At 44.1% G+C, this 25,613-nt stretch overlaps 1 protein-coding gene across 42 annotated transcripts in view; it reads left to right on the forward strand.

The window, feature by feature from the left end:
• The window catches only part of LRRFIP1 (LRR binding FLII interacting protein 1), a 100,363-nt gene that overhangs the window by 39,035 nt on the left and 35,715 nt on the right, over positions 1-25,613 (forward strand). For 17 of the 42 annotated variants that reach the window (XM_086896189.1, XM_086896193.1, XM_086896194.1 and 14 more), the window contains exons 2-9: positions 4,614-4,700; positions 11,242-11,259; positions 14,505-14,552; positions 15,815-15,859; positions 16,364-16,414; positions 19,737-19,769; positions 20,810-20,857; positions 23,810-23,866. In XM_086896189.1, coding sequence (XP_086752315.1) covers positions 4,614-4,700; positions 11,242-11,259; positions 14,505-14,552; positions 15,815-15,859; positions 16,364-16,414; positions 19,737-19,769; positions 20,810-20,857; positions 23,810-23,866 — 387 coding nt within the window. Of the gene's footprint in view, positions 1-4,613; positions 4,701-11,241; positions 11,260-12,100; positions 12,120-14,504; positions 14,553-15,814; positions 15,860-16,363; positions 16,415-19,736; positions 19,770-20,809; positions 20,858-23,809; positions 23,867-25,613 lie in introns of those variants that run through there. The other 25 variants (XM_086896177.1, XM_086896179.1, XM_086896183.1 and 22 more) reach the window with 8 other exon arrangements.

Consider the following 25,613-nt stretch of genomic DNA (forward strand, 5'->3'; position numbering starts at 1 on the left):
AGTGCAATTAGGCTTCATATTTTTTATTCTTCTGTTTTTGACAATGATCTGTCACTTTTGATTGAAGCCTGTATTGCTTGCTGAGTCACTAGTGAATTTTAGATGATTTTGAGATTACTTCCTTCAGTCATAGTGATTTCTAATTTCTTTTTTCTTTTTCTATCTTCAATCCTTTGAATAGTTATTTATGCCTTAGGCAGCCTAAAGAACAGCTCTTAGTAAGCTGAATTTCAGAAGTGTGTGAATTTTTTGAGGTGGTTTAATGTTCAGCAGTGTCTTTTGCAGGCTGCAGTGTCTTTCTCTGCTACTGCCCTTAGAGGTGACTCGACTCTGGGCTCTGCCAAGTGCTTGGGCTGGATGAAGACCAAAGTCAGCCAGGCAAAGCCTGTTTTGGTTTAGTCAGCACACAGAGAGAAATGTAAAGTTAGCATTGCTGCTTGCAGGCTGTGCAAGAAATCAAAGTATTTATAGCACAGAGCAGAGTCCAAGAGTCTCAGAGAGTGGTTTGACAAATTCTGATGAGTTCAGTCACACCCGTGCTTCTGAGGAAGAGGCCCACAATAAATCTGACAGCTCCTCTGTGTTTGGCTGAAAGTCTGGCCTGTGTTTTTCTTCTTAAATGTCCTAAAGGTTCAGAGCTTGAGCAGGTGGGGGTGGCAGTGGGGCTGCTCTGGGTGTCCTTGCCCTGTGCCGTGCTGGGCAGCACCCATTGTACCTAAGCTGGGCTTTGGCGCAGGAAAACCAACTCCCACACTAACTGCAGGACTTGTTGGGTGTTAGGGTTGCTACCAGACTTTGGTTTGACTTTGGTAACATCCTACCCAGTGAGGTGTGGACTCATCCCTGCCCTGATGGATTTATTTTCTCTGAGCTTGCGGATGACACCAGGTTTGTCACCAACGCCACCTACAGAGTGTATATATATATAAAAAAAATAAATTCATTCTGAGTTAAGTAATTCCATCCATCAAAGCATTCTAGAAAGTGGATTATGAAGGCCACAGGTTGACCATTTGATGGCTGGCCTGACTATAGAATGATATATTTCTCTTGAGCTAGAGAGCACCCTCCAAAGACTGGTGGATAGCCTCACATAATGAAGCCTTTTTTTTCTCCTTGCATATTTCCTGCCCCTCATTCTCTCATTTTACCATGGGCTCGAAAACCCTTTAGGGAAGGATGGCCTGTTTCTTACAAACCCTCCTTTGTCCAGCACAAATGAGCTGGTGTTTGGTAAGGAACCACGGTGAAAATAACTGTGTAATCATCTAAAAGGCGCACAGACATCCTTGAGAACATGCTTGAAAATATTGCTTAGTGCTTGATGCAGCCCTTAAGGTACAGCAGCCTTCTGACAGAGAGGCTGGGGTCACTAAGGAGCCAAGAGCAGGTTCTGACATGATTTGGTGGGGACTTACTCCATGAGGAGGGTCAGGCAGTGAAACAGGAGTCTGGAGAGGCTGTGGAGCCACCCAGCTCAGAGGTTTTCAAGAGCCAACTGGACCAAGCCCTAAGCAATGTGATCTGAATGTGATGCTGAGCCTGCTTTGAGCAGAAGGGTGGACTGGAGACCTCATGAAGAACCTTCCAGCCCAAACAATTCTGTAATTATTTGTTTTGATGTGATGAAAATTACTTGCTTTAAAATATGAGTGCTCAGGACAGACTTGATGACTTCTTACAAAGGTACCAGTATATGTTAACCACAGTTTTTTAGCTTAAAGATCAGGAACCCAGGATACTGTTTTTATTGTTTGTATTCAGAGGTACTTAAGGCTGACTTGGTTATAGAAAGAAAAAGTTCATAAATAAACAATATCCTTGTTCCAAGATATAACTGTTGTTTGTTAGTCAAAGCTGCTGAGTGAAAATGTGTTTTTATTCTTACGAGGTTTGCAGGTTGGCTTTAAATGGGCAGATGGAGGGCTGCAAAGATGAAGTAGAATAAAGTGGAGATGCTCCATGGATTGGCACTAAAACCAGAATCCTAAGAAATGACAAGCAAAACATAGAGTTTTGCACAAAGCAAAATTCATTTAACTTCCTGCAGTTGGTATCTGTAATTTAGAAACCAGCGAGCCTCATTCTCAGGAAGTCCTGAGAAAAACTGGCTAAATTTTAAATTTTTTTACTATTTTTCAAGTTGCTTCATTTTATATTGTATTGTGCTTGCTTCTGGGAGAATGTATAATTCTGCAACATAGGTAACAAGTGTGTAAATCCTTTGGCCCTTATCATACAAGGAAACCAAGGGGAAACATGTATAATTTGAATTACATCTGAATTTTGCATATAGGCACCTAGTTGTGATGTGAAAGCTCAGCTGGTTATTGAAATTCATGAGGATGACAGCTACAATCATGTTAACATCCAAATAATCTTGTTTCTGCTGCCTTCTGTCAGGAGGGAAGTTGGGGATCCACAGCCTGTACTGTTTGGTGTGTTTTGCTTATGGAGACTTTAGGATCCTCTGTTTTCCATAGGGAAAAACCAGTTTGTGCTGGTTTTATTCCTCACCTCTATCAGGTGGGATTTGCCAGTGTTTATTTTTAAATAAACAGAAGGGATCGCATAAGGTCGATACCAGACTTGTTTCCAGAGCTGAGATTTCGTGCCTTTAGCACACATTTCAGTGCATGTTTGGATAGTGGGTGTCATGAGCAATTTCAAACCCTGCAGGTGGATCATGGCACTGCCTGCCAGGGATTTGCCCAGCAGCAGCAGGGCTGGGGCTTTCTTTTCTTGGACAGACTGCTTCAGGTTGGGAAGTGTTGTTGAAAACAAGTTTGGGGATTCATGCCTGCACCCAGAGCCTCGCTGTCACCTGGCTTTGTAAGTAACAGGTTATGAGAGGGGATGGTTTTTGGTGCAGGTGTGGAAGGTCTGCTCCTACTATGAATTTCTGTCCATGGCAGAGCCACTTACCTTGAAATTCAGGCAAAGGGCTCAAGGGAGAGCAGTTCTGTGCAAAACCCGCCCTTTGCTCTTTCTGCCGTGGACTTTTTTTTTATTCTCTGAGAAGGCTTGTTTCCTTGTTACAAGTAATTTTTCAGACTTCACAGAAGCACAGAACATTTGGGGTTGGATGGGACTTCTGGTGTCCCAGTTCAATCCCCTGGGTCACCTACAGCAGGTGACACTGAAACATGTCCAGTTGGGTTTGGGATGCCTCCAGAGAGGGAGACTCCACACCCTCCCTGGGCAGCTGTTCCAGTGCTCTGTCACCCTCAATGAACAGAAGTTCTTCCTCATGCTGAGGTGGAACTTTTTGTGGTTTAGTTTATGGCCATTGTGCCTCATCCTGCCACCAGCCAGCACTAAAAGAGTCTGGCACCACCCTCTTGTTCCTGCCTTTGGGATATTTGTATGGATTGATGAGATCCCCTCTTGGTCTTCTTCACTCTGAGGTTTCAAGGTCTACATCATCACAAGGCTCCTGGTCCTCCCATGCATCAGCTCGTGCTTGATTTTCATCAGCCCTTCTCTGTTAACTCAAGTTTCAGCCATCCTACTCCTTTTTTTTATTTTTTTTTTTATTTTTTTTTTTCCCATGTTTTGTTTGTGGTTTTGAAGTGACCCTTTCCCCTGGGTTTGAGTGGTAAAAGCACTTATAGAAGGGAAATTACTTTTTTATTTTTAGGGTGGTTTTCCTTCTGTTTAGAAGCTCTGCTGAAAACACCAGCATTTTGATTTCTCTGTGTGCTTGACCTTGATATTATGGCAGTTTTTCCTGTCAGTTTGGGTACTGTACTTACAGTAAAAGGTTTCAGAAGCAGAGGAGTTGGGTGTCACAACACCAGGGTGGCTGGCTGTGAGTGGTGCCTTTGGCTCCCTGCTGAGCTGCTCTGAATTCCACTGGGTGAGCTCCTCACGGTTGTACTGTACCAAGCCCGAGCTAATTTTACTTTTTCCTCTGAAAGGCCTACTGGCTTTGCCTGGGATTTAAATCAGAATATTAAAAATGTTACTCTATAGCATGCTCCATTGCTTCCAACAGGGCTGAAGTGATGAAGCACCGTAGATCTCTCGAGAGGTCTGTTCTTGGCAGAATTCCACTCCAGTGAGGTTTGGACTGGAATATGGAATTTTGGAGATTTCTAATTTTTCTCTCCTTAATTCCAGTCTTAGCTGTGCCTACTGAACTCTAGTGTTTACCCAAATCCTGTGCCCAGGTATGTGTGCACAGTGTCAGTGGTTAGGAAAAATGGCACATAATGTGTTTGGTGTTGGTCAAATTAATTCATCAATAAAAAACAATCCACACTGTGGGGGAGGGAAAGAAAAACCACAACCCAAAACAAAAAGAGCAAAACCTGCCTATCTTAAATAAATCTCCCTGCTTCCTCTCCAGCCACACAAATAATAATTAAAGAACTCTTTTGAACACAAGTGCTCAGGGAGGGTAGTGCCTGCATGGGGGTGTTTCACCTGACTGTTAAGATAACAAGTAAGGGAAGGCTGGGCCATTACCTGCAGTAGGGAATTAACTCCTACAGATGTGTTTACAGCCTTGCTGAGTCAAGCCTCCCCATTCCCTGCCCTGCTTCTGGAGCACATTCCCCGTTGGGTTGCCCAGCTTTCATCTCATCCCATCCCTGTGTTCGCATTCCCAGGCTGAAGCGAGACTCGCGGCGAAGCGAGCGGCGCGGGCGGAAGCGCGGGAGATCCGGATGAAAGAGCTGGAGAGGCAGCAGAAGGAGGTAAGGCTGAGGCTTTGGGGGATGGCTGGGTTGTATCCAGGGAGGAAGATGTTCAGAGATCCTGGAACAGAAGGCTCATCTGTATTTTGTTTGAAATAGTCTGTGTGGAGCTAATGTTGATCATAGAAAAACCTGGAAAAAAAAACCATGGATTATGGCAAGGATTTTATCTTGCTGAAGTCAGTGTAATTATTCACAGAAAGTTCTGGTGGTTAGTAATTCTTGTTTAATGTTAAACTTTGAAGTGTGCAGCTTCTTTGTGTGCCTATCGGAGGTGGTGGATTCTTATCACTTTGTTAGAAATCAAATGAATATGGAAGATTCCTGGCCTTTGTGTAACTCCTCTGTGAAATTGTTCCGCTTCCTGCTGTGAAGCTGGTGCCGTGTTTGTAAAAAGGATGGGTTGCTGTTGGCAGGAGCAAGGGTAGAAACTGCACTTGGCAAAGCATTACCTGGTGAACTGAACCAGGAATGCTCAAAACTTGTGCTTGGTGATGCACATTCAGTGAAACAGCAGAGTAGCTGCAAGAGTGACAACAGAATCACAACCGAGTTTTTTCAGTAGATTTTTGAAGGAGAAGGAAGAAGTAGGAAGTCTGGGGGAAGGGTCTGGGAATACATACTAAGAATAAATGTGGGGCAGGAAAAAAGAGAAATGGCTTCACACTGACAGAGGGCGGAGTTGGATTGGATATTAGGAAAAATGTCTTCCCTGTGAGGGTGGTGAGGCCCTGGCACAGGTTGCCCAGAGAAGCTGTGGCTGCCCAGTCCCTGGGAGTGTCCAAGTCCATGTTGGATGGGGCTTGGAGAAACCTGGAATAGTGGAAAGTGTCCCTGCCCATGGCAGGGGGTGCAACTGGATGATCTTAAGGTCCCTTCCAACCCGGGCCATTCTGTAATTCAGTGGTTCTACATTTGCTTAAGGGTGCAGAGCGGGATCTGGTTGAGCTTTGGAGCAGTGAATCAGGAGGTGACAGCAGGATGTGGATCAGGATGTGACAGCAGAGCAGTGCCAGTGCAGGCTGCAGCAGCCAGCCCACAGAGAAGCTCTTGGGCAGGTTGCCCATGCTCAGCTTCTGATGAGGCAGGTCTGGATGTGTCTCAGCTCCGTTGCTGCAAACACAGAGCTTGAGGAAGGTGGGAGCTTTTTCCTGCTGCAGTTGCTGCTTTCTGAAGTGTGTTTCTTGCAGCCTGGCCCACAGTGGGAAGCGTTGTCACTGCCGAGCTGCTGTGCTGGCAGCCGGGGCCGGGGCACTTGGGAGCAGCTGTGGGAGGGCTGTGCCAAACAGGCCCCACGTGTTTTGTTTGGGCAGCAGGGTAAATAGGGGTTTCCTGGCAGCTGACACCATCTAATTAATAGGTGACTTAATGGAGCTGATGACCCCTTTGCAGATTAAAAGCTGATGCTGCAAAGGGTGTCTCTCGGTAAACTGAAATTTAGGTGTGAAAACTGAAGCTCCTGCAATTAAGAGCTTGTCATCTGAAAACCTGTGAAAACCTTGTATAGATAGAAAATGAGTAGGGCAGGATGTCCCTCTGAAATACCACAGTCACAATCTGCTTTGTAGCTCCCTGGCATATATGACACATTTATTAAATAGTCTGCACACTTGGATATTCTGTAACTTTTCGAAACAGTTTGATCTTAGCCTCCAAATGCCAGGTAGAGATACTAAGGATAGCTGCAGGAAGTTTTTCATTGCCACAAGTATCTTGCAGGTATAATAAAACATAAATACAGAAAATCCCAAGCAGCGATCAACACGAGATATTTGGCACCTATCCCTTCCTTGGAGGGGGAACCTGCTGTGACACTGGGATCTGTACACCTGGTTCTCTGCCACCTTCATTTCCCTTTGCAAACTTTTCAGAAACATAAAAAGCGCTTTTCCACTGCTGCCATGTTAAATAACCAGAAGTTAAAGCACTTGCTTTACTACTTCAGAAGGCTTTTTAGAGCCCTAACTCCCTTCTGGGAGTTAAAAAGCAATAAATGAATTTATTGTGTGTGCGTGTAGTTTTTCATGCTTTAAGCCGTGTGCATGCCCTGGCAGGCTTCTTGTGGAGCATGAATTACTTGAGAATATATTTACACTGCTGGTCTGAGTTAAAAGTTTCCAGGTGCTACCATTACAGGCTGTAACTATGGCAGTGAAAGAGGGTGTTTTAATGGTTTGAATTTGGAGACTGGCTCCTCTCCTGCCCACCACCTCATATTTATGACATTTCTCAATCTTGCACTTCATTTCCCTCGTTTTAAAGTAATTGGGTGACTTTTGCATGAAGAGTCTTACACGCACGATTGAGAAATGGTACGGCAGGAATAGATGGGTTTTTGGCAGAGAGCGCTCAGTTGCAGGATGAGATGTGGGAATGTTCCTGTGAAAGACTGCACTGTGGTGGGGCAGGATTGCAGGTGTGCTCCAGAGGCGGTATCATCTCATCACCTGGCACCACCTTGTGCCAGGCAGCACAGAGAAGGGTAACTGTGCCAGTGCTTTGGGTTTTTTGGTTTGGTTTCTTTGTTGGTTTTTTTTCTCCAGGGAGGGGAACTGATGAGCACAAGATGAGCACAAGTTTCATAGGAAGGTATGAGCTGGGTACATGGAAAGTGTTTTCTGAAGCTGGAGAAAAAAAGTGAGCACAAGAATCACATCCTGATCACAGAATCCCAGAATGTGTAGCATTGAAAGGACCTTAAAACTAAACTTGTTCCACCTCCTGCCATGGGCAGGGATACCTTCCACTAGCCCAGGTTGCTGTGTCCAAGCAGGTCTTGAACACTGGCAGGGATGGGGCAGCCACAGCTTCTCTGGGCAATCTGCTAGGGCCTCACCACCCTCACAGGGAAGAATTCCTTCCCAATATCCAATGTCAACCTATTCTCTGGCAGTGGGAAGCCATTCTCCCTTATCCTGTCACTCCAGTCCCTTGTAAATAGTCTTGCACCATCTTTCCTGTTGGATGGAGCTCCTGTTGGAACATACCCAATTGTCCCAGCCTCTCCCCACAGCAGAGCTGCCCCATCCCTGTGATCATCCTGGGGCCTTCTCTGGACTCTCTCCACAACTCCAGGTCATTCCTGTGCTGGGCCCCAGGGCTGGAGGCAGCTCTGCAGGTGGGGTCTCACCTGAGCAGGGCAGAGGGGCAGAATTCCCCCTTTCCTGCTGCCCACACTGTGGGATCAGCCCAAGACATGGGGAGTTCCTCCAAAGATAGGGGTATTGATCTCTCTTGAATCCCAGAGATATGAATCAGGTCATATTTATTAGAGAATGTGTTCTTGGTGATGAGGCTTTAGGAAAGGCACAGGTCTAACAAGTGTTACAGCTTGAATGCTTCTGACTTCTCATTCAGAGCTGCTCTGTTCTTGTAATCCACCAAAGATGTAAATAATTAATCTGGTTAAATTTTCTGGTTTGCTTCCACACATCAGTGAGTGCAGGACAGCTCTCATTGCCAGGGCCTGTTCTGAGCTGGAAGGACAATTAAAATACTTGGTATTTCCTCCCTTCCCTGTTTTCCACCCACTGGTGGGAATCAGAGCAGAGATGGGTCCTGGTTTACCATACTATGGAGCCATGCTTTTGAAACATTTGGTTTCCAGCTGCAGAGTCTGAGGCCAGTCCCTTTGGCTTGTACTGTTGAGATGTGCTTTGTCCTGAGACAAATTCCTGTGTGCACTCAGGTATTCACTGTTAATTCACGCAGAAGAGCAAGCTGAGAGTGGGCAGCCCAGTTTTTCTGAGTAACAATTTGTTAATGCTCATGGAGCTACGAGGCAAGCTCATAGGAGAATTTTTTCTTCCTATGCATTTTTTTTTTTCTCTCAGAAGCTTGACCTGTAATGTATTAAAGCCTTTTTTTCCCAAACAATATTTAACAGTAACATTTTGAGACATGTAAAAGCTGCAGCATTAGGGCTAATTGTGGAGGATGCTTTCTGTAGGAGTGCTTTCTGTGTGTTCTGCTGGCAAAGCTTAAAATGTCTCTTCAAGGGCTGACACTTGGAGACCATAGTGTAAGCTGATATTAGTGCCTGAAGTGCAAAGAGACTGATCTCCTCCCACTCCTTAATTGGTGGGATAAGATTTTTTCCCTGCCAGTTCACGCAGTAGATGAGCCTGTACTTCTAGTTCAAGGCAAGTGCACTGTGCTGGTCCCCTGGCTTCATTTGCAGCATTTGCTTTAAGGGAACAGCATGAAAATTGCCTTGGCTGTTTTGTACATTCCTTCCTCACCTCACTTGCACATATTTTTCCTCCTTTGGATTCATATTTCTTTGGAATAAAATATGCTGCTAACGCTTTCTAGTAAAAAAAAAAAAGGGAAAAGCAGATTCTTGTGGCTTGAATGGGGAGGGGTGAGACTGACAATGAAACTTGGTGTTTACACAAGCATGGAAGAAATGAAGAAGGCTTGTGGTGGTCAATCTGTGTCTTATACTCTCAGTGTGAAGATGCCAGGAAAATTTGGAGAGGGATGATGTGGATGATGTTTTTAGCAGACTGTTCTGCCACCATCTAACCATGCAACACTGGCTTGTTCTGTCCTGTTTTAAAGCTACTTCTATAAAAAACTTTATTTTTGTGGGCAAACTCCTTTGCTGAGGAAATCAGGAAAGCTGTCTGCTGACAATACTGTGGATAAAACACATTTGAGTTTTTTGATCATACCCTAATACAGGAAACTGCTCTTTGACTGCTTAGATATGTATTGACTCTTTTTGGGAGGGACTCATCTGCAACAGAGGTGATTGTTTAAAAGTGTATGTTTTTTCTTGTATCACACTTTCTAAAGAGGACAGTGTCATCACAGAATTCTAAAATGGCTTGGGTTGGAAAGGACCTTAAAAATCCCCTAATTCCAACCTCTCTGGCATGGGTAGGGACACCTTTCCCTCGTGCACTGCTGAGGGATCAATCAGTTTTGAGCAGAGCTGTTGTAATGCCTGTTTCTAATGGGTTCCTCCAAAACTCCAGGTTTTATTAAAAGCTGGAGTAGTTGGATGATGCATTGGCTTTATCCCTGAGGCCTCCCCACCTCCCTCCATGGTGCCTGGCCTGAACAAGGTCCCCATTGTTATCTTGTCCATTGGCAATCTGGGTCCAGGGCACAAGGCTCCTTGTGTGCAGGGAATACCTGCTGTGCCAAGCCTGGAGCACTGTGCTTGGAAAAAATATGGCTTCCATGGAGCTGCCTTGAGGCACAGGTGAAAAAGACAGCGTGGAATAAAGCTTTGAGATTAATCAGCCATGTGGTAATTGCCACATTTGAACCTGTGGTGTTTGGCTCCTGTGCATGGATGAAAGGCACTCTGAGTGTGCCATGGAGAAGCCAGAGATGGGAATTCTGTGCAGCCTTGTGGGAAGGCCCAGTTCATTTTCCTCTTCATGGCTTTCTTAGGGAAAGGGGAGTACTTGTGTGGGGATGCTGGTTTTTAAATGGATCCTAATTTTCCCTCCTGTGCTTGTTGGAATGGGAATTAAAGCTGCTGAGACATTAATCTGGGTTGTACAGATGTCCTTCGTGAAGGGGAACCTGATCAGGAGGGCAAGGATTGAGAGACATAAGCTTTGCTTCCCAGCACTGGGATCCGGATTTCCATGAGGTATCTCTGAGAGCAGTGAATGCTAGGGATCCTCCAAATACCCCAAAATCTGGGAGACTTGACTACCTTGCCACCAGAGGATTGTGCAGCCAGACAGGTGTTTTTGAGCAAGAAGGCTTCTTTGGGGTTACTTTTTTTTTTTTAGCCCAGAAACATTTCTGGTTTCAGGAAAGATGTGAGAAAAAGCTTGTTTTCTGTTTTCACGTGGATACACAAGGCTCGTCTCAAGGGCAGTTCTCCAAGAACACAAAATTCAGATGCAGGAGAGTGGCTGTAAAGGCTTTGTGTATTATCAAAGTGCTCCAAGACTATGGAAAAACAGTGTCAGCAGGGCATTCATTAAAGCCTGAAAACAGTGTGAGGCTCCACAGAAACATTAAAAGTTGTCAGGGAAACCTGCAGGGATCCTTTAAGGCCAGCAATATATGTGCAAGGAATTTCCCAGGAATTTTCACACACTGGCACTGTGCTGTGCACAGGTGAACGGTGTGTGGGGTTGTGCTTCATCCCTCAAGGACAAATTCTATCCTTTAAAGAGGAACAGTTGGTGAATATTTGGACATCCATTCCTGTTGTGGAGGGAGGCTGGAAAAATGAGAGGTCCTGGCTCACAACTGGGCTGGGCTCGGGCCTGGTGCAAAGCCTAGGGATAAAATGTCCCATGTGCATCCCAGGGCCTGGTGGGAATGGGAACAGGAATGCTGTGTTCTTGCTGGGCACATGGAGGAGGCCTATGAAGCAAACACTGCTTTTGTCCTACCTGAATCCACAGGGCTTCACTGTGCTCTTCTCTGTTTTCATGTTCTGCTGTATTTTCTGTATAAATGCTGTTTTTTCCCTCTAGAACGAGCTGTGGAGCGTTGCGTTGCTATGTATCCATCATTCACGCTAGCTTTGTTCCTTGTTTCTTTCCTCTCCCTTTCCCCCCAGATCTATCAGGTCCAGAAGGTAGGGCTTGCTCGCTTTCGTTCTTGTTTGCATGCCTTCCCACCTTGTGAGTCTTGCTACAATTTCAGAACCACTGAGACATTTAGGTTGCAAAAGACCTCCAAGATCCTCGAGTCCAACCTTGGAAATCTCTCTAAAGAGTGGGAGATGCCCAGCAGTCCGCAAATTTCCATGTAATTCTCCCCTCCCATAATCTTGTGGAGTGGACAGTCAAGGGGAGTGGGGGAAGATGACCCATGTAAGATGTCCGGTCAGGCACTAAATGTGATTATTTTTCTACAGCCTGTTTGGCAAAGAATAAGCAATAACAGAAAAGTGACTTGGCAAAGGAGGGTCAGGGTCGCTCCCTGTGTCACTGAGGACCTGTGTGTCACTTCTGTTTGTGTGCTGAAGGCCAAGAAAATCACTGCAAGTGTTTCAGGCTGGGCAAGCATTTAACAGATGCCAGCAGGAAGAATGACTTTCAGATTACTTTATTTGCACAAAGGCCCTGAAGGAAATCGGGGATGCTGTGTTTGAATTTATAATCCTTGGGTAAATAAAGTGTATGGCCTTCCTTCCAATGGCACCCAAACATTAAAAGTGCTTTTATATTGTTAAATCCTTTCTCATCTCAGTCGAAAGTCATGATCTCTTCCCTCCTCCCAGTTTCCTTTCCATGATGATGGCAAAGAGGATGATAACAGTAGCTCTAACTGAGGTCCCTTGCTATGTAGCAGCAGAGATTTTGGGGTTTGTGTCGTGATATCTGGCTGTTCTACACTTTCAGCATGTGAACAGTGTGGCACCTACAAACAGAAATAGCTTCCAAGTATATTTAAAGGGAGGGATAAAGCACATTTTTCTTCAAGCCTTATTGAGTATTTCTCTTTTTTTTCCTGAGATATTTTTATTGCTTGCTGAGTGATGAATGTCTCCCTAAACCACAGTGTGCTTGGTTTTGTTGTGGCACTCCAGCTGCCCTAACTGCATGTTTCAAAGCCTGACCCAGCCCTGCATATGCTTCTTGGGAGTGCTGTTCTCCTCTTTGAGTGTGTGTTTATATGAAGAGAGCTGCTCAAATCATGTGCTCTGGTGTTTAATCCTGACCCCATCAATTTGACAACAAATCTCTCTCACTCCTGGTTTTATTTCTTGAGTTGACTACATACTGAGTGACTCAATGTCTGCCCATGGATCAACAGGCTCGTTATTAATCTTCTTTATGGGAACTAATTTAACCTTCTGGTGCAAAAGCAGCCCTGTGGGAGCCCAGGAGGTTGTTTACTGTTGGTGTCCTGACATGGATGAGGAGATAAGTGGGTTATCCTCCCAACATCCCATGGTGAGTTTGCCAGTCTGGCAGTTTCACTGTCACTCAGTGAGCAAATCGCATCTGGATTTCTCTCTCAATGGTATTAACATCATTAATTATTTAATTGTAATATCACTCTTCAAGGCAGAAGGGAACCTGAGTCCAGCAAGGGCCTCTAACTGAAACCTAAATGAATGGAAAAGCACCATTTCCTCCTTGAACCCATTGGAACCAGGCCCCTGGGGGCAGAACAGAAGAGTCAGTGTAGAGAGGGAACTGAGAAAAGTGGCTGTGAGGGGTCAAAATACTTGAGAGCTCAAAAGGTGCCAGTTCAGTCCAGTATGATATGTGCTCTTTAAAAGATTATAAAGTAGTCTCTGGGCAGTCTCACTCATTCAGATTTTTTCTTCAGGGGATGTTAAGCACGTAGCTGAGTAACTTGAAATGGAGAAGGAAAAGCCTCTAAGTGGAACTTCAACTGTGGCATAGCAAGTCTTGTAAGGGCTGTTTCCTTATCTGCCTTTTGCAAGGCTGAATTCATAAGCCAGTGTCAGACAGTGAGGAGAAGAGAGGGCATGAAAAGGAAGCAGCAAACCCTAAAAAAAAATTACAAGTGTATTTATGGATCCTTCCTGTGTGTGAAAAAGGATTTTCCATTTTAATAGTGTGTTTCAGTTTTTTAAATTGATGTCTAGTGTTAGAAAATGTTCTCAGTCTGTTAATGGCTAAAATGCCTCTAATAAGGCTTTACCTGACCTGCTTTACTACAAAGCATATAATCTGTAGGTTCTCATCGTGTACAAAGCTCTGGGAGTTCATGGAATTTTCAGAGGTCATTCTCAGGCTGAGATGTGCATAACAGTTAATTTTATAACAAGCTGGTATGTAAGTTGAAGTGGGAATAAAATAATACAGCACTGAAGAATGTGCAGCTGCTTGTTTTGGTTTATCAATAAATAGTGAATGCATTTTGAAGGGTGAAAATAAAATTACATTAATGCCATTGAGTGAATGCTAAAACCAGAGTGCAATACAGAACAGGTTTCTGATTTTTTTTTGATAATTTCCCAAGGTTTTGGCTGTTGATACTCCTGCCTCCTCAAGCCTGTAAGCAAGCTCTAAAATACATATTATTCTTCCTTAATTAAGCAGCATTTCCACTTGGCTATAGCTGCACTTTAGGCCAGTGATTTTAATTCACACAGGAATCATTTTAATGGGCACCACTAAAAATACAAAATTCCTGAGACCAGATTTGACAGGTTTGTTTGGGGAGGAAGAAAAGTCCCGTTAAACCTGTGGATCTTTGAACAACTTCCTGCCTGGAGGAAATTCAAGTTCATTGGGAAGTTCCCAGTGTTGTCCTTGCCTGCACTGGTGGATCTTGTCCTCTTGCACCCTTGTTGGTGCTTCCACTGCTGTCAGGTGGGTCAAATGTAGGCAAAAAGCTCTGAAAGGAGCTCTGTGGAGCAGAGATCCAGCAACTCAGGGTGCCCAGAGATGAGTTGTATCCAACTTGTCTGCCCAGTTTGACAAACCTTTATGGGAAACATGATTTGACAGCAATTTTCATCCTGGAAGTGTCCTGTGCTCGCCTCCCTTGTAATGAGTCTTGACTTAACTGGGTCAGGAATTCAAGACTCATTACTCTCCTTGCTCCTGTCCCCCAGCACGGGGGCTTTTGCACTGCTGTAGGAGGAGAAGCTGCTGAGCACCCTGGTCATCCCCAAACTCCCCAAACTCCCCTTTCCCCTTTCCCCTTTCCCCTTTTTCCCAGCAGCTTTTGCCAGGCACGTGCTGCAGAGGGCTCCGGTGCCGTGTGCCACAGCTCTCCCTGGCACATTCATGTGGAGCTGTGTGGTTTGGCCAAGGCCTGGCAGTGCATGTCTAAATGTTCTGTGTTTGCTTTTCTCATCTAAATTCTACTTTTTTTTCCCTTTTCTGTCTGTAGAAATATTATGGGCTGGATACTAAGTGGGGAGACATCGAGCAATGGATGGTAGGACTTGATCAACGTAGCTCAACAACTTTTGTGTGTTGAAGTTCTATGTAGTTCATAGAGTTTGAGATCCCTCAAAATAGGTATTTTCATGCATTGGGAGTGTGAGTTCTGCTCCAAGCAATCCCACAGTCTTGCTTTTCCAACTGAAATGTGAGTTTTGATCAGCTTAATACTGGCAAGGACTGGGTTAGAGCCATCTCTTTTTACAGACCTGTGTCCACACTATCACTGGAAGATTAGGTTAGGATAAAAACCTGTTAAAGCCCCTTGGGATACAGGGAGCATTTGTGCTCTTTTTACTTTTTGTGGGTTTCACCACCATTTGAGCCTTCTTAAATCTGCCTTCAGGTAAATTGTGGGCAAGTTTCACTCATGCTGTTTCATTTCCCTTAGCACTTACTGGCCCAGGGGAATCCCTCAGATGAGTTATTACTGTTATGGTGGTAATCCTTGCTTTTTTCCAATAATACAATGTCCTGGATTTTAGAATTTGCTAAAACCAGTTAATACTAGCTAGGGTATTTAGCCACTAGCAACATCTGACTGTTTTAACACCCATGATATGGGATGAAGAAGTTGCTAATGGGCTGGAAGTCACTGGCTTCAAATGTCTTTCAACCCTAAGTTTATGAAACCAGTTACCAGCAATGCCAGATGAAAGCTGTGGCCTTGCCTGCCAAAGCTGAGTAGTGCACACTGGAAAAGGCAAAATTGAGCAGCTGGCTTCCAATGTGGAAGGTAACTTCCCAAACTCCTTGGTCTTTGATATTTAATCAATAAATGCTGGTTTGCATGGACCACCCAACCATGCCAGACTCACACAGGGTCTCCTCAAATCCTTGCTGGATGAGCATAACTCCACCTTACTGGCAGTTCCCTTGCCTGGAAATCAGCTCACTTGTGAGAACCTGTTGACTACAATGTTGAAACAATTTTTATTTTATTTTTTTTTTAATGTTTTCTACTGCTGTTTCTAAATTCAGTGGCAGATTAATTTGTTAAAATTGGCCTGTTGACATGTGAAACATCTGACAGCGTTTCCAGTGTCACAGAGACTGTGTAGCAGAGGGGAAGAAATTTGGGGTCACATAGGAGGGGGGAAGGGTTTTTCTGCTTTGACAGGGTATCACTCCCATTTTTTGGTTTAACTTTACTGTCTCCTAAGCGTGGCTGGAGTTCACTGTGTGTTTCTGGAACACTCTGTTGCCGTGTCTGTCCTCTCACCACCTCCCTCTGTTTTCTCTCTGCTGCCTTGGTAGGAAGACAGTGAGCGTTATTCCCGTAGAGCCCGAAGAAATGCCTCGGTCAGTACCTACTTTTGCTTTTCTTGTTTAGCCAGACATTTCACATTAAGAAAACAGATGTGTATAAGGCACTTCCCTCTCAAAAGAAAAGAACCAAAGCAAGCTCCCGCCACCCCCGGCAAGTGGAAACCCCAAAGCCACTTCCTGCCTTCTCTGTCCTCTCCCCAGTCACTCCAGGGAGCTTTTGCAAATGTGCAAGAATAAAGGGGGTGGAAAGTGAGGAAATAACCTGTTTGGAGTGTTTAATGTTCATTAAAGAGCCAAGAGCATAGAGCAAGCTCCTCCTTCACCCTGCAGTAAAATGCTTGAGTGTTTCTTGGGCAGGATGTGGTTTCATTTGCTTTCTGCTTGTACTTTCAATGCCATTCTTTTTTATAAACATTGAGTTTTTGCATCTTTCCCTTCCTCCTGTCCCATCAAAGCCATCAATCAGCATTTGCCTCAGTGCCTGTTACCTGTGTTCTTTTCACTGTTTTTTTTTGTCTCTACGCTTTCTCTCGCTAGGCTTCGGATGAAGATGAGCGCATGTCAGTGGGTAGCCGTGGAAGCCTGAGGGTTGGTAAAAACTGCAATCTCTGTGTGCATGTCTGTCTTTGGGTGTCACTGTCCCCCTGTGCCCCACACTCCCAGGGGATCATCCTTGACGTGTTCCATGTAGGGTTTTTTCAAGTACACGTGGATCACTGATTCTCTCCAGTGTGTGCCCTGCGCAGGACCCTTTGTGGTCACTGTTCTTCGGTCTTGCAGGAAGGACTTAGCCAAGACATCGGTTTCTGCATGCACCTTGTAAGCTCCCCTGTTTCACTCTTGATACTTGGAAATTTGGGAAGGGAAAGTGCTAGTGGGGTTGGTGTTTATTAGCTCAGGAAACCAGAAGTGATTGATCAGTGGAAATAAGTGTTGAGTGCTTTGAAATTGCAGGGGAATAATCATAAAATAACAGAAGGGACTGGAAGGGACCCACAGGGATCATTGATCCAGCTCCTGTCCCTGCACAGACATCCCAGCAATCCCATCCCTGAGAGCATTGTCCAAAGGCTCCTGGAGCTCTGGCAGCCTTGGGGCTGTGCCCATTCCCTCTGGAGCCTGGTCAGTGCCCCAGCACTATCTGGGGGAAGAACCTTTACCTGATATATAACCCAAAAATCCCTCTGACACAGCTCCAGCCATTCTCTTAGGTCCTATCACTGGTTACTTGCTTTAAAAATGCTTTAGAAATACTTGAAAATCATCTGCAGGCCTGGGCTTTGTGGAGGGCAGGGTTAGTAAAGCACTGGGTACTCATCTGTAGGAAAAGTTCAAACATTGGGGTTTTTTTCTTCAAAATGTCCAGACAGTATTTTCCCAGATAACACATATTTATATAAACCTTAACTCTGTTTTAACACAGAGTCTACAAGACTTACTAAAAAGAAAAATTAAATTGCTACTGCAGAGCCTGCTCAGGAATCCCACTGTAAAATTGCACAAAATGTGCTTCAAAATATAAAATGCAGCCTTGTTCCCTTTTTAGTGGAATCCTTATTGATACTTATGAAGTGCTGTTAAAACCTTTTTTCCTCAAGATGACAAACTTGAGTGCTTTTCAGAGCTAGGAGATGCCTCAAAGCTCCAAAGATTCAGTGAAGAAAAGCTTCTCTCTGCACAGCTGAATGTGAAAAGTGGTGTTTATTTTACTTAGGGTTAAATGTTGACATATGGAAGTGTTTTTCGGAGGGGAAAAAAATCTCTAGCTCAGTTGAAATATCAATTCCATCTATTTAGAAGGTGATGACAACACAAATGGATTGTTTATCCCTGGCTGTAATGCGGCACGATGCAAACACACTGGCTCTGTGTTTATGGCACATCCTCATCTGAAACATCTTCTCTTCATGGAAATCCACCACAGATTCTTTCTGAGGTGTTTTTGCAACACAATCCTGTGGTTTATAGACATTTAAAGAACAGAAGCCTTGCATTCTGCCTCCTCATCATTCCTTGGAGAAGCTTTTCTGGCCTTTTTTCCCCAAGCAGTCTCAGGTTGCGATAACCAGCGCTGGCCTGGTGAACAGCAGCCTGCAGCTGCTCTGTGGGTTGGCCCCGAATTCCTCATACTTCTGCAAGGAATGTCCTTCTCTGGCAGAAGGATCTGACTGAAACTTTCCATGCTGGTGTTTCTCAGTGGTGTTGCACAGACCCTGTCCCCATAAAGCAGCATTTGGTGGATGCACTGACACTTCGGCAAAAACAGGAAAAGTTTTGACAGAGCTTCCTTCCCTCATTCTTGTGTCACTGGAATTGTAGAAGCACGTAAATATTTGCCAGTCTGAACTGAAATTTACTCTTCTATGTCTTCCAGTTGTTTTGTTCACAATTAACTGATAAAATCACAGAATGGGTTGAGTTGGAAAAGACCTTAAAATCATCTTGTTCCACCCCCTGACATGGGCAGGGACACCTTCCGCTATCCCAGGTTGCTCCAAGCCCCATCCAGCCTGGTCTGGAGCACTTCCAGGGAGCAGCCACAGCTTCCCAAGGCAACCTGTGCTGGGCCTCACCTCCATCACAGGGAAGAATTTCTTCCTAATACCCAATTTAAACCTATTTTTTTTTTTCAGTTTAAAGCCATTCTTTCCTTTCCTGCCACTCCAGGCCCTTGTAAACAGCCTCTCTGATCACTTTCCCAGTGTGGATACAGGAGATGCTTTTAGTAATTTGACCACATCTCTGGCTAATCTGTGAAGGTTTGGCTCTTGCTGCATCTGTCTTGAAAATAACAAAGATAAAAACCCCCAGAATTTTGACCAATCTTAAAAAATTACCTGAATTCTAGTGTCCAGTTTGGCTTTGGAGCTACTTTAGCCTGGAGACAGCATCAAAAACAGTTGGCTTGTGTTCATGAAGGGTTTATGAAATGACTTGGAGAATTCTGAATGATGCTGTCTTTTTGGATATTTGAAGGCTCTCCTCCCAGTGTTGCAGGATGCCATTTTTGGAAAATTCATCTTCCATCTTTGGCACTTAGGCTCCTTGCACTGTGAGGGGCTGGTGGTGTCAGGGGTTCCTTTTTGTAGCTGTGCTTCCCTTCTATACAGGAAGTTTTCACTGAAATGAGCCAATATCAGACATTCACTTCTCCCTAGGGCTTCACCACCCCACTGATCTGTGTGGGTTTCACTCTGGGCTTTTCTCCTGGAATATTTTTGAAGTGGATGCCTGGACTGCAGGCACCAGAGATGTGCTGAGGTAGCTTTTGGGGAGCTTCTGAATGCTTCTGGCAGAGCTGGCAGTGCTGCACACTGCAGAACCTCCAGAGATATTCATTAGACCAGGCCAGCAAATGGGGTGAAGCTCCACAGCTGTGAGTGTGCTGCAAACAGGGACCTGGGATCCAGGGAGTCCTGGCTTGGCTGTATCTGTGGCTCCTCAGCTGCCATGGAGAGGCTTCTTCAGCAGCTTCTCTGATGATCCTGAACCCATCAACAGCTTCCTGCCACTCCTGTTTCAGGAGTTCTGCAAGTTCAATTCTGGATCATGCAGATTTTCTTAGGAAGTTCAGTAACATCATCCTGTTTCTATTTCTATTTCATTTGTCCTGGTTCTCCAGGACAATTTCCCAGCTGGCTGCCTCTAATCCAACACCATCAGCATGAAATATTGTGTTATCAATCACTCCTGATTAATTTGTGCATCCTTTGTTTGTTTGTATCCTCCCAACTTCCAAACTTGTCCCTTTGTTCAAGAAACCTTGCATTATCGAAGTTCTTGAGTTGGGATTCACATCTCCCTGCCTATTTTTGTGTTTGTTTGTTTTGTTTTGGGGGAGTTCCTTTGATTGACATAACTTGTGTTTTCCTTTTTGTTCTGATTTTCCTCTCCTCTCATGCCTTTACAGTCTCATTTGGAATATGCCAGCACCTACCCAGTGGTGAGAATAGTCTGCAATTTGCAGTGTGTGTGTGTGTGTTCAAAAACTAATCATGAAGAAGAAGCTAACACAGGTTCTGATAACTGCTCTGAGATCAGTGTGATCTGGAAAGATCCTGAGGCAGTTTGTGGTCTGTGATGTCAGGGTGCCACTTCCCTCTCCTGCTCTGCACAATTCAGATGAGAAGTGACAAATGATTAGAGAGATCTGAACTAGGTTTAGCCCAGTAGTTACCACAGGCAGAGCAGAATGGCTTGGATTTCCCCTAAAAACTGTCTCTGTTAAAGCCTGTCCATTGTTGGACCAGATGCATCTGGATTTATTTCAGCACAGATCTGGAAAGGAATAAAGATCTCATAAACTCACTGTAAATAGATCTAGCAAAGGTGGCAGGACAAACACATTGCCTACCAAAGCTGCAGTTTGTGTTCCCTTCACTCTAGAGGACAAAATCAGATTAATAATTATGCTTCGATAGCAAATATTTCCTCTCACAAACACTGAGAGAAAGCTGGCTCCTGAAAGAACAGAAAGGAGCAATGAGGATTTAAAGCTCAATTTAAAACATTTCCTGCTGCCTCGTGTTAACTGGAGGTGTCCTGGTGTCTGCAGGAAGGAAACTGGGGAGCGCAATTCCATAGATTCTCCCTCTTTTCGCCTCTCCTTCATCCCCTGCGCTATTTCCCATTAGGAATGCATCTATTTGTGCGTGACCTACATCCCAGAATAGTTCAAACACATTTGGGTTTTGCATGGCTGTATTGATACAGTCAGGATGGACAGCTGGTAGCTCTGTTAATTGACTGAAGCCAGCCAGCGTGACTGATTGGAGCCGTGGCTGCTAAATTTGACAGCGCTATCATCATTTTAACAATATTCCCTAATAACTGGGCGTTTGACTCCGAGGGTGGATTCGCTGCTGGGCGCTCACTGAGCCGTGCTCTGCTCATGTTCCTGCATGGGGATGTGCATGCCTGCCTCAGGATGGGTGTGCACAGACTCACTGATCTTCTCACCCCACATTCTTAATCCCACTGCAGGCTGGATTAGAGAGTGAGAGGACCAAAAAGAAGAACTACTCCAAAGCAGTATGTATTTTTATCTGTCTCAGAGAGGGTTCTGCCTACAAAGCCACCGTGACAGGACAAGGAGTGTGTGCAAGTGTGAGAGCTGCCAGCCCAATGTCAAGGATACGCCAAAACTATCAGCACTTGCTGATAATGAGCATAATTATGAGCATCAGTTTGTCCCCCAAATGTGGGATAATCCAAACTCTTAATTCAATGCTTCACATAAAGAGCTTGTGGAAAAACTCAAAACCTTACTGGAGCTGTAAGAAATAGGTAATATTGAGAGAATATCACAGAATCCCAAATGGTTTGGATTAAGAAGGGCCCTTAAAGCCCATCTCATTCCACCCCCCTGCCAGAGGTGAATCTTACAGGGAGCAATTCCAGGCAGGCAAAGAGGACACAAGAGAGGGTGAATTTGGAGTATTTCTGTGGAAGAAAGGCTCTTCATCACAAGTGGAGTCTGGCTTGAGGTTCTTTGCTAGACTGGAAACAAGCAGAGAATTTTTCTGGGGGCTGGAAGTTGGATGTGGGATAGAGAAAGCACGAGCCACAGCCGGAGGTAAGAAACATTACAAGCAGAAATGGACACAATGACAGCGGAATGGTTTCCTTTGTCAAAAGGAAGAAGAAAACACAGAGAGAAATAGGGTCACTGAAGGGAGAACAAGTAAAATTGAGTCATTTCAGCCTCCCTAGTGTGCAGTTTTATTTGTTCCAGATTTTGTGAGGGGTCAGATGCTTTGCATGTAAATGTGGCCTAAAACGAAGGTCAGATAAAACTGACCCTGCTCTCCAAGAGCTGCCTGGAGCATTTGCCTTCAAAAATATGTACTGGAGAGGTTTCTAGAGAGGATGGGTCAGAGGGGCAGGGGAAACAGCCTCAGCTCTGGGGCTTCAGGCTGAAATCTGAAAGACACAGGGCAAAAGAGGCAGATTCCTTTAGAAGGGACTGAACTGTAAAGTGATAACAAATTAACCTGGCCTTGTGTAAAAATTCATCATGCCAACTCAACTGGAGTTCCTTAGCAAGAATTGTTTAAGGTAATTATTTAAGGGCATAAAGGATGTTACTGTAAATTGACTGTAAGGCTTTTGGCATGTCTCTACGTGACATTTAGTGAAACCTTGGGCCAGATCTCGTTCTTGTAAAAGGAATGTACAGTTAGAAAATAACTTTGTTAGAAAACAAGGCAGCTGGGAAGGATCTCAGCTGGTCTGTTCCCATCTAAGACAGCATCATCTGGGTTTTTTAAGGAGGGGAAAGCAGTTCCCCAGGAGTCTGTATTGCCTGGCTGGCTAAGTGCAGGGAGTGAAGGCAGTTTCATACAAGGTTAGAGTGAAAATGATGATGGTAAACAGGAGACAACTTGTCAAAACAGAATAACAGTAAAAACAAATGAGGAATACCACATCTGGGAAAAATGAAGGTACTATTACAAAGTAATAGGATGGTTCAGATAGTGATCAGAGGTTGCATTTAATCAATATTACACAGTTGAAAAAGGCAAACAAGTCCTCAGTGTGGCAATAAAAGGGGTGGTGGAGGTAATTGGTCTGCACTGAGGCTGAGATGCAGCATTGCCTTCAGCTGCTGGAAATCCATTTTAACCATTCTTCAGGGAAGTGTTTGAGAAATTCAAGGAGCCTGGAAAAAAAAACACCAAAAAACAAACCCTGGTAAAAGCTGGAAAGAAGCCAAGCTGTGTGAGAAGGCTATACAGCAGTATTGCAAATCAGTTCTTGAATAAAAGAAACTTGGATGTTTGCCTTCCATTTGGCTGATAATATTGCATTTCAATAGAGAATCTAAGCTTTTCCCAGAAGTAGCGTTCCCAGCGTGGCTCTCAACTGGTTTCTGAGTTAATTTGTTTAATTTTTTATGGAAGCTGCTGTAAAGTGATGATAAATATTTCTCTTGGAAATTGATTCAGATTGGTTCTAGTGGATTTTCATTTTGGGGACGCATTAAAACATGGACTTCAAAACTTAATTTTAAAAGAAATTCTAATTAACTTTCCACTAAACCCCCACCCCAAATACACAGAGTGCTTCCTTGTTTTCAGTGTTAAACCAGGGCTTGTTGTGAGGTGATACCAGAGCAGTGAATTGCTGGGGAAACCTGAGCTTTTAATGCTATTGATAGAGGAGACTTTCGGGCCTGTCCTCTCTTCTTCACCACCGCATTCCCAGACTCAGGACTGAGTCACTGTAATTGTTTTGTTTTATTCCCAGCACTGCTGCCACAGGGATTTGAAGCACCTCACCTTGTTTATGGAACAGTCCTTCTGGGCCTGTTTGTTTTTCCTCCCTTGAGGGAAAACATCTTCCTGACACCTGGGAGGACAGCTGAGCCCACCCAAATCTCTTAGCAGCTCTCAGACTGCTGCAGAATCCTGGGCTGTGGCAGATGGACACTGTCTGGGTTTAATTTTGATGCTCAGAATCAAAAAGAAGATAATTTATACAGCACTGCATGTTCACTAAGCTGGGTTTCTCAAATAGAATTAATTCTTCTACTGCAGTTTGCTGGTTTTTAGGTGCTTAGCTGCCTGAGGTGTAAATAGCTATAGTGAGATATGCCCTTTATTGCACTTTCTGATCTCCTTTTTGTGCCCATTTTGTCCCCTATTTCCCTTCACAGAGTGTTTGAATATAGACCAGTAATAATAGGGGAGGCCATAAAAAGAAAAGGGGGGTGGGGGATCAAAAAAGGGCAAGCAGGAATATCCTTGACATTTTTGGCTGTTCTAGAGGTAGTGACACAAATGTTCGTGTCCTCGTGTTTGAAATCATGACCTAATCCTGCACTGCTCCTGTTCCTGGTGTATCTTTGAAAAGTTCTGTCTCTGCCTTTGCTTTTCATAAGTGATGACATTTGCTTAAAAATTCCCTTTGAGGGTCTACGTCAATTTTTCTTCTCTCCTTTTTTTTCTTTCCCTTTTTTTTTTTCCTTTCCTTCCATAACAGACCAATGGTTATGAGGAAGACGTGTATGGATCATCCCAGAGTAGAAAATCTAGCAGGGTTAGTAGATGATTTCTATTGCTGTAAAATTCTATTACTCCATTTTAATGGGATTAAAGCTAATTAGCAAATTCTTTTGGGTGGTGAAGCAGGTTTTTCCTGTCTTGCATGTTGTGGGGTTTGGAGTTTGACAGACACTGGAGGTGCATCAAGAAACTGTCTGGGAAATAAAAAAAAAAATCAAAAATCAGGCTGTGAGTGAGGAGTCTCAGAAATTCATACAGAAAGATCTTGGAAGCCAGAACTGCTTGAACTTGTAAACAAAACTGGGTAAAAATTACATTGTGACAGCACTAGCAGGGAGGATTCCCAGCTGCTGGAAACAGAATGAGAGCTTTTCAGCCTCTGCAAGGTGTTCATGCCTGCTCTAGTACTGAATCTCCTAATTTAGTCCATGCCTTGAGATTTGCATCGTTAAGATGAATTAAATTGAATTTCCTCCAAATGCACGTTGCTTATTTGAAGTTTGCTTAACTAAACACCTTTGGTTTTTTGGTTTGTTTTTTTTTTTTCCCTTTATAAACCATATGCTAGGGTTGCTGGAAACGCCTACAGAGCTGAAGAGCCAGTGCAAGTGTTCCCACTTAACTACTTAACATTGACGACCTTTTATTTCTAGTCCAGAAAAGCTTAATTATTAACTCCATTGTGAGGATGCAGGTCACAGTGTTCCCTCCTGTTCCAGCACAGCAAGTGTTGTGTGTCAATTATAGCAACTCCTGGCCCTGCTTTGTTAAATACTGGGGATTGTGCAAATGATTTCAAGGGGTTGTCCAAGCACAGCCTGGGGGCAGAGGGGGAACTGTTTGGGGTTTTTTCCTTGTATTTTAACAAAGCCAGACAAAAGTTCAGAGCCTGTTGATCTTTGTGCTATCAAGGCTTCTAAAGAAATTTAGTGGTATGCAGCCTAAAGCTCAGTGTTTAGGCCAAAAATAAACTCCTTTTAAGCCTCCATTTAGCCAAGTGTTTGAGCAATAACACACTGAACATAGAGAGAGTTCAGGGGTTACTTTGTAGGCATGAAGTTAAGCAGGATAAACAGTGAAACGGGACCTGATATTTCACGTCCATTTAAAATTGTTGCTGCTTTATAATTTAGCTGGCATTACATGGATAAGAGAAAATGAAATACTGTTGCTTGAGCTGCTAAGAAAACAGCCTGTCCTGTTGCTGACATCCTTGCTGGCCCATTTGAGGAGTTCAAGGAGCTTTATTCTGTAGCACTGATGGTAAATGATGTTCTTACTCTTCACTGACATGCTCCAGTGCTCCGAGGACTGCAGGGAGAGCAAAATATCTGCAAGAAAGTCATCCAGGGAGAAGAGGTTGTTTGGTTTCCATTTAAATAATTTAAAATCATGCTGGAATTAGCATTTGCAGCATGGGGGTTTAGTCTGAGTAAGGCTTAATTACAGCAACATCGTTAGTTCCTTGTAGTTCCATTGCTGTTTGGATTAATTATTAATTAGGATGGGGAGGAGAGTTTGGGGGTAACTCAGAACAGCTGAAACTTCAAACCAAATTGATGCCAGCCTGGCTGGAGTTCACTTTTTAGGAGTATTCTGTCCAAAATGCCCAAGCTGAATCAGAAAGATTGTTGAAGTGACAAGGAAAAATGAAAAAGAGGAAATTTCTTCAGGACAGCAGGGAAATGATGAATGAACCTGCTGGCAATGGCTGTTTCTACAATAAGTGTCCAGTTTTAAGTCACAAAATGTACTGATCTCCATGTGGACACTGAACTTGC

The sequence above is a fragment of the Cyanistes caeruleus genome, chromosome 7, assembly GCF_971803275.1.
Source record: "Cyanistes caeruleus chromosome 7, bCyaCae1.hap1.1, whole genome shotgun sequence".
NCBI lineage: Eukaryota > Metazoa > Chordata > Aves > Passeriformes > Paridae > Cyanistes > Cyanistes caeruleus.